The sequence below is a fragment of the Euleptes europaea genome, chromosome 14 (assembly GCF_029931775.1).
Source record: "Euleptes europaea isolate rEulEur1 chromosome 14, rEulEur1.hap1, whole genome shotgun sequence".
NCBI lineage: Eukaryota > Metazoa > Chordata > Lepidosauria > Squamata > Sphaerodactylidae > Euleptes > Euleptes europaea.
The window spans coordinates 39,293,523-39,302,482 of NC_079325.1; the positions used below are offsets into that span (position 1 = coordinate 39,293,523).

The window sequence follows — 8,960 nt, forward strand, 5'->3', positions numbered from 1 at the left end:
GTCAGCAACTCATTTTTAACAGAGGCCTTACTTTCAATTGAACAAGGGTTTGAAGTACCAGCAGTGGTTGGCTTCTATTGACTCCCACCCACAAGTCAGAAAGCTCTTGGGCTTTCTCCGTGTTAGCAGAAACAGCAGCAGAATCATTGGCCTCCCCTTCTTATGTAGTCCAGCCACTTAGGAAAAGGGGCTGTCTCAGTGTCCCTCTGTTAAAGAGGATAACAGAGATTGTCTGTTATAGATTTTGCCGTTTATGCACCATCTTCTCCATCCTGCTATTTAGTAAAGGTTAAATTCTGCCAAGACCTCTACAACTGTTTGTATTTCATGAGAGGGGTGGCTTTAAAAAGCCCTTGGCTAGCAGTGGAGAAAGTGGTTCTAGTGCATAATACAGGGGAGGGCAGTTGCCGTCATGCCTTGCTGGTGGGCTTCCCACAAGCATCTGATTGGCCAGTGTGGGAAACAGGATGCTGGGCTAGATGGATCCTTAGACTAATCCAGTGAGAATCTCTTTGAGACTTTATGAACTTTGCCAGCAGAATCCAGTGTGTTTCCAGAAAGCCTGGCAGCCAGTCCTCCTTCAGGGGAATTGCTAGGGGTGCTCAAATGTTGTATACTTCAGCACAGCTATCACCCTGCTCAGCACTGAAGCCCAGAGAGAGAGAGAAGATCCCTGGCCATGATGGACTCCCCATTATTTGTCACTTGAATCTCTCATCTCATATTTTCTGAAGTGCTAGGTTGATTGAGCCCTGACCTGGATGGCCCAGGCTAGCCTGATCTCATCAGATCTCAGAAGCTAAGCAGGGTCAGCCCTGGTTAGTATTTGGATGGGGGACCACCAAGAAATACCAGGGTTGCTGTGCAGAGGAAGGCACTGGCAAACCACCTCTATTAGTCTCTTGCCATGAAAACCCCAAAAGGGGTCGCCATAAGTCGGCTGCGACTTGACGGCACTTTACACACACACACACACACACACACACACACACACACACACACACACACACACACACAGAGAGAGAGGTGGATTGAAGCCCTATATAAATAATGTCTTCAGTGTCTCTTCTGACATAGTGTTGCTAGACTGGGCTCACCAGAAATAGAAAAGTGCTGTTGCTTAAAGGGCAACCTTAAGGTACCCCTGGGCCCATCTGGTGGCAATAGTGTATTGTGGACACGGCTAAATGAAGCGAAATAGACAATGTACTAATGGCAGCCAAGCTCCAGGGAAGCTCCTGCTTTCATTGCAAATATTAACACAACTTTCCAGCCCTTGTGGATGCAAATATATACTTGACAGTATGTGGGCAATGTCCTGGAGACTTTTCAAAAGACAGAGAGGTGGCTGAATAAGATTCGAGTGCTCTTCTCCCCTCCCTCAACTATAGCAGAGACAGGATAAATTATGCAAAATAAGAGGACCTGTGAACAGTTTTTCAGTTGGCCTGATTTATGCAGGTTGCAGAATTTGGATAGTCTGAGCACAGAAATCTAATTTGTGTATGTGAGAGTTACCTGAAGAGGATCGGCAGTCCTATAACTATGGGGAGAGGGAGACGTGTTCAGCCGTAATGACTGATGATTCAGTGTCCTTTCAGGAAGTGGGCTATCAGCATGGAAAGACGGTCTTTAACGTCTGGTGCAGGAGTGGTGTCCTGGACAAGATGCTGAAGGACAGGCAGGAGCTCTGTCAAACCAAGCCCTCGGCCGTGAGTATCTGTGTTGTCGGGGGGGGGGCAGGACAAGGCTCTCTGTTGTTGCTTTTTACAGTCTCCTGGGTGAGATAAATTTGCAAAAACGGGGACAGCAGGATCTTGTTTGCCAGATGGTGGCCTCTTGGCTAATGTAGACCCGCAGTGACTCTCTTCTGCTAGCCCTCCAGATGACTTCTTCAGTTGCATCTGTAGCCTTCTCTGCAACTCAGTGGTCGCAGGCGCTCCAGTCTGGGCAGTCACCTTCCCCCGATATGGTGCATAGAGGGAGCCGGCGCTGGAGGTCTGGAGGACGAGAGTCAATCTCCCTTCTGTGTCCCTACCAGCATGGTGTATTGGTTAAGAGTGGTGGTTTGCAGCGGTGGAGTCTGATCTGGAGAACCGGATTTGATTCCCCACTCCTCCACATGAGCGGTGGAAGCTAATCTGATGAACTGAATCTGTTCCCCACTCCTACACACAAAGCTAGCTGGGTGACCTTGGGCGAGTTACAGCTCTGTTAGAGCTCTCTCAGCCCCACCTATCTCACAGGGTGTCTGTTGTGGGGAGGGGAAGGGAAGGTGATTGTAAGCCGGTTTGAGTCTTCCTTAACTGGTAAAGAAAAAGGGCATATAAAAACCAAGTCTTCTTTTTCTTCTTCTACCTCCCCTTGCTGGCAGAGTTATTGATAAACCAATGGGAAGCAGTGTTGCAGCTGTCATCTTGTCCCCCACAACAAGTGGGACAGGACCAGGGTGAAGAGCAGCAAGAAAAATGAACTTCCAGAGGCTCTGATGATAACAGTTGTGGCTGAGTGGCCCAATACAGCAAGTTAGGACTGTCACCCTCCACATTGGCCTCACGTCCTGTTTTTTCCCCTTTTTTGTGCCGTCAAGTCAAGGCTGACTTATGGTGACCCCGTAGGGTTTTCAAAGCATGAGACCTTTGGAGGTGGTTTGCCTGCCTCTGCGTCACAACCCTCGTATTCCTTGGAGGTCTTCCATCCAAATGCTAGCCAGGGTTGGGGCTGAGAGTGTGTGACTGTCCCAAGGTCACCCAGCAAGCTTCCATGACGTGAGTGGGTATTTGAACCTGGGTTCCCAGGTCCTAGTGCGATATCTTAACCACCACACCACTTAACCACTACGCTGGCTCTCTCACTTCCTGTGGCCCTTGCTAATTTAGGAGATGTAGCTGAGTTGGAATTGCCCATACTCTGTCTCCCCAAACTCTGGAAGTCTCCAACATACTCAGATCTGTGGGAGGAGATGTGAGGACAAGGAGAAGAAGTGCTTTATACCTTTCGTTTTGCTTGTTGTGGGAAAGCAGGGGAGGCAGCCATGCAAAATATCCCAAATTGTTGGGGCTTGTGGTGATAGCCCTAAATAACGACTTCTCTATTCCTTTTTTCTCTGTGGTTCTTTGCTGGGAGGGTGAATATTCTTCTAAACAGTTTTTTAAATGTGGGCACGTTTCACTGTGGGCTGCATTTTCCAGCATGGGGTTGAGTTCTTGTGTTGAGGGGGGCGGGATGTAACCATGTGAAGCAGCCCTTGCAGTAACCACACAACTGTCATTGACTTCCCATCCAGATTGTGTCGTGTCCCACAACCTCTTTCACAGACCTGGCAGAAATAGTATCCAGAATTGAGCCGGTCAAGGCTGCTGTGGTGGATGGTGAGTTTACCTTCTGTCGCAAGCTGCTAAAACTCTAGTCATCCATTTTGGTATGGTTCCTTTGGCAGCGTGGTGGTGGAGGTGAAAATGTGACCGAGATCAAGTTTAGGTGTCTGAAAGGTAGAAACGTCAACAGTTTAACAGTGTCCACTCATTGCTTCAGGAAACATTTTGGGAGAACCAATTATGGTCATATACAATGCTTTAGGCTGAAGAAGCCTCTGGGTGAAACGTGCCAAACTACCTAGGATACACGTTCCTATATTTGTGCTCATTACTGGCTCACAGCTCCAGTGAAACCAACTTATGTAGTGTTGGACCTTTGCACTAACTTGAACAAGTTCAGTAGTGCTGCAAGACAGAGTTCCCGACATGACAAGGTGACCACGGATGAGTTTGTTGAAATGTCATCAGGAATTAAGCTGCTTCATACATCACAAGCTTTAGGTCATGGACTCTGAGAGAGGGGTGTGACTATTAGTGAATGAGCATTGTTGTCATTGTCACTTTTGTATCTTGTATTTGGTGTTAGTGTGTATGTAACGTTCCTCTTGACACTTAGCATTAGGGTTAGATTAGTCATTCTTGTCTGTGTTGTATGTTGATTGAATTATAGAATATATCAATTGCATTTTGAGCCACGTACTGTTCCTTATTTTTGAGTGTCTTCATTACAGCCTAGGGATATATTGTTTTGGTTGTCAGCCAACTGCTAGAGGCTAGCAGGCACTGCCGTCCACAGTCCCATATACCCTTAATGTAATGTAAACTGCCCTATGAGCGGTTAAAACGCTTAGGGCTGTTTGGCTTGGAAAGAAGGCGGTTAAGTGGAGGCATGATAGAGGTCTATAAATTTATGCACGGTATGGAGAGAGTGGACAGGGAGAAGCTGTTCTCCCTCATCATACTAAAATGTGGGGTCATCTGCTGAAGCTAGAGAGTGACAGATTCAAAATAGATAAAAGGAAGTATTTCTTCACACAATGCATAGTTACATTGTGGAACTCCCTGCCCCAGGATGTGGTGATGGATGCCAGCTTGGAAGGCTTTAAGAGGGGAGTGGACATGTTCATGGAGGAGAGGGCTATTCATGGCTCTTAGTTAAAATGGATATTAGTCATGATGCAGATCAGAGGAGCATGCCTATTATATTGGGTGCGGTGGAACACAGGCAGGATGGTGCTGCTGCAGTCATCTTGTTTGTGGGCTTCCTAGAGGCACCTGGCTGGCCACTGTGTGAACAGACTGCTGGACTTGATGGCGCTTGGTCTGATCCAGCATGACCTTTCTTATGTTCTTATGGTGCCTTTGTGTTGAGTGTTTTTTTAACTGTTGTAAGCCACGATGAGAGCCAATCATGGCTGAAATGTGGGGTATAATTAAAATTAAAAAGATCCCAGTCTTCATGTAGCCCCCATTGACCCCTGCCAAAGCCATGAGGGTTTCTTCCCATGCCTGAAATGCAGTTTTGAGGGACCAGTTGTAAGATGGATCTTCTTGGCTTTGCTAGCTGCTGCTAGCTTCCCTCCTGCTGTTGCTGGCTTGAAACAGTTTCTCCCTCTTCCTCTCATGTTCAGATGAGTCCGACTATCAGACGGAGTATGAAGAGGAGGTTCTGGGCAGCCAGAAAGACGACTACGTCAACTTCCAGAGCAACCAGGCCGAAGAGGACCCTGACTCCGTAAGATACCAGCCGGAGGCTGTAGGCAGGGCTAGCACAGTAGATGGTGACCACAGCTTAGCTTTTCAAAAGAAGCTCAATGCCTGATGGTCTCCCTGGCAGCCGTACCCTGGTTCTCAGTTACAAGATGAAAGCGTTCCGCGTGTTCTCAGTGCCATTCTCAGCTTTACTACTTCCCAGAGTGCTGGAGGGAACTCTGGAAATGGACTCCAGGGCCGAGGCCTGAAGGATTTCTTCTCAAACGAAATATATTTTCTAATCCAGAACTACAAAGTGGCAGAGGATGGGATCTAGTTGGGTTTCCCATAGTCTAAGGGAGGGCCGCTCCAGTGCTCTGCGTGGCTCCTTGTCCCTCCTCCATGAGTGGCGGAAACAGAACACAAAAATAGGTGTGATAAGCAAATATTTATGCAGGTTTCAGAACAGCTTTTGTGAATTAGATTTTGTTTTGTTTTTTAAGTTACAGCTCCAGTACCAGGATGGGAAAACCATGGGGAGTCTCATGAAAGCCACTGAGCAGGATAGAGAAAATACACAACATTATCTTGGGGTTTCTGGGAGTTCACCAAGCACCGCTCAGATGCTTTCAGCCCTTAGTTTCATGACCCTCCGCATTAGAAATGTATATGCGTATTTGTTTTTAAATGGCAGTGGGAGAGTTCTGGTTGCTGGATTTCACATAGTCCAATCCCAGAAGAACAGGAGACAACACAACTTTACTTCTACCCTTTCCTCTGCTTATTACATTAATTTATCTGGATATAATTAGTAGCCTCGGTGCCTTTACAGAGTACAAAATGGCAGGTTACTGCTCCAAGGAGCTTATGGTTTTGTTTGAGGCAAAGACAGAGATATTTTGCCTTATCAGCATGGTCCAGGAGCATGGAGCTGAACCAGGCATCTGAAAGTTGCTTGCAGGCCCCCACTTGCTTGACTGAACGAAGCTTCTTGTTTTCTTGTCCCCAGCAGGACCAAGAAGTCCGGCTACGGAAGCATGCCGGTGTCACCAGCCAGGACAGCTGGGAGAATGGGGTGTCGGAGCTGAGCTAATCTGTGGGATTCTTGAGCAGTGGAGGCCCATCACACTCTCTCTTCTCGCCATTACAAACGTGCCTGGTTGAGAGATGGCTGTTTCCGTTTCCTTTCTTGCCTAAGGGCTAATGCACAGCCCCCACCCCCAAACTCTGCCTCCCTCTGGGGAGGGCACATTTGCATAAACCTCCAGTGTGGCCTTTGTGGGGGTGGGGGAGTCCTGACCCAAAAGAATTCTGGGGCAGTGATGTTTCAAATGGACGGGTGTGTGTGTAGAATTGAGGACTGTCATTTTGTTCCATGAACAAGAGGGCGGCAGGAGGCGGGTGGGGCAGGGAGGCTGAGGCTAGCTGTGTTTGCAGCCTAACCGGTTCCTCTCTCTTTGAAGGGGCCCCAACTTTCAGCCCTCTTAAACTGGCATCTCGTGTCGTTCTCGTGCTGACATCTGCAACAGGGAATGAGGGGGTACAGTTGGCAGTTGGCCCGAATGGTAACATGTAAATGAATCGGGATGTTCCTTGCTTGCTTCCGACACAGTGTAATAGCGAAGCCATCTGTTGGAAACCATCTCAGTCAGCAGCTGCAGCTACCTCCCCTGGGATCGGTTGAAGTGCCTTCTCTGGGAATTGCTTCCTGCTCTCCACTGCGGGCCAGTAAAGAGCAGCCCAGCTCCTTTGTGCCTTTCCCAAACTGTCCGAGGCGCCGTGGCTAGTCTGATGCTTGCTTCATTCCCGCTTCAGCAAACGCTCAGCGGATGCCTCTGTTCTGAACTTTTAAAATTAAAACGAAACAAAAAAATCAGCAACCAAACCACTTCGTGCCATTTACAGATTGTCTGTGTTTCCCCACCACCACGACCACCTCTGCTTGTGCGTGGGGCACTGAACTGTGCTGCATGGGGGAGGAGGCGGGAAGTGAATGTACATTTTATTTGGGGTACTAATACCCCACCTTTTCACTCTGGGGGGAAAAAAGTTTTCAAAGTGGCGTATGGATTTTAAAATCACAATATGACTAAAAGAAACAATAAATTAAAAACCAAACAGTACAAACTTCTGCGCAAGACCCAGGATAAGTAGCAATAAATCCATCAAAACTCATTGCAGTTAAAAGTTCTGGAAAAGAGAATCAGTCCCTAAAACCATGGCAGATATTTGTGGTAATAAATGCATGCAAACAAAAGCACTCTGAGATTGCCATTTACATGATTTCATGTTGTAGCCGATGTCACTGCTCCAGTTATGGGCTTTCTGGGAAATCGCAGGGAAACCACTGCAGGATCTTGCAGGAGCCGTCTAAGGCAGTAATACTATTCATTGTCAGCTGAACAGTGACAGAAACGCATTGGGCAGGTATTTCAGCAAGCAGGGCCATATACATCAGCAACTTGCAAAACGCTTGCCCTGAATCTTGGGGGACTGAAAAGCAATGCTGAGTTCTGAGTTTAATAATAATCCTTACTCTTAAGAGCTTTTTTTCTTGCTAGACTAAATGCTAACCCTTCTAAGGTTATGTAAGGTAGCTACACGATTCTGGTTCTATTGATTCTCTAGCACACATGCTCCTGGAATGTCATTTTTATGAGAATCTAAGATCAAGTTATATTATTCTAACAGATTAGACTAGTACCTCTGTGTCTGAGTTAACACCCTATTTATTAAGTGACAGCAATCCAAAGGTTACATTGGAAGAGGCAAAACTTATCTCAGTCCTTATATCCTTTAAACAATAGATTTAGAGGCAAAACTTATCTCAGTCCTTATATCCTTTAAACAATAGATTTAGAATTATGCTGCTCAAGATTTATGAATCAAGGAGCTTCTAAGGGCAAAAGGAAAGGATCTTTCTTAATGATTATAGTGTTTTGTGAGGATTCAAAATACTTCAAACCTTGTCTGTAATCATTTAAACAATGCAGGGATGGGCTGTGGCTTGGGAGTAAAACACCTGCTTTGCTTGCAGAAGGTCTCCCCTTCAATCCCTGGCGACTTCAGTTAAAAGAATGTTGGGAAAGATCCTTTTCTTTCTGAGACTCAGAGAACTGATTCCGTTTAGAGGCAACACTTAGCTAATTGGCTTTGTATGTTTGACCTCGTATGGTAGGTATGCCTGAATTGCGGATGAGGGCCAAGGCATGATAGCAACAAGATTTGGGCCTGGACTTCCTAGTTCAGTCTCTCCACCAGTATGCTACACTAGTGCGTGTTCTCTTTAACAGGACAGCGAAGACTTATGGCTGTGACTCATCTCAATTAACCCACCTTGGTCGGCCAAGAAACAAGTGCAGGTTTACTTCTGTCCTGGCATAAAGAACAGCTGTTTTCATGCTGACTCTTAATGTTCCTTTGTTGTCAGAGAATCTGCTGTTCAAGTAGATGAGCAGGACAGAGTAGCAAACAGTTCTCTCGCACAGCTTGATGAAGCTGGACAAGGAACGTCAAAATCGTTCTGCTAGCAGGCAAGGAACACCGTGGTGAGTTTCACAGAGAAAACAGTTCCTAAGATGTCAGCAGTGTGTAGGCACTGGGTTCCTGGAGATGCAATTCAAATGTGGCATTTCTGCCGTCTTTCAAATAAGCAGCTGGATGAGTTAGGACAAGCCCCACGCCAATCTCTGAACGTGGTTTGATTTTGCTCATTCTCTGGGTCATTTTGCCATAATTGGAAAAGGAAGCTTCTTCAAAAGCTGAACGTGATGGGGGTGAGGGAGGAAATGTTATTCATGTAGTCAGTAAAGCAGGCCCGACCAAAGATCGGTGCTGCAATTCAAGGGCGTTGCCTCTCCCTGGGCTCTGGAAGAGGCCAAGTTGTACAAACCAAGAACCCACTCATGCCAACTCTGATCTGTGATAAATGAGAACTGTGGTTCGTCTACA

The 8,960-nt window shown here is 46.8% G+C and overlaps 1 protein-coding gene across 1 annotated transcript in view; it reads left to right on the forward strand.

The window, feature by feature from the left end:
* PNPLA7 (patatin like phospholipase domain containing 7) overlaps positions 1-6,102 on the forward strand; it is a 107,843-nt gene extending 101,741 nt beyond the window's left edge. The window contains exons 32-35 of the mRNA XM_056860134.1: positions 1,602-1,712; positions 3,287-3,371; positions 4,949-5,052; positions 6,019-6,102. Coding sequence (XP_056716112.1) covers positions 1,602-1,712; positions 3,287-3,371; positions 4,949-5,052; positions 6,019-6,102 — 384 coding nt within the window. The remainder of the gene's footprint in view (positions 1-1,601; positions 1,713-3,286; positions 3,372-4,948; positions 5,053-6,018) is intronic.
* The last annotated feature ends 2,858 nt before the right edge of the window (positions 6,103-8,960 follow it).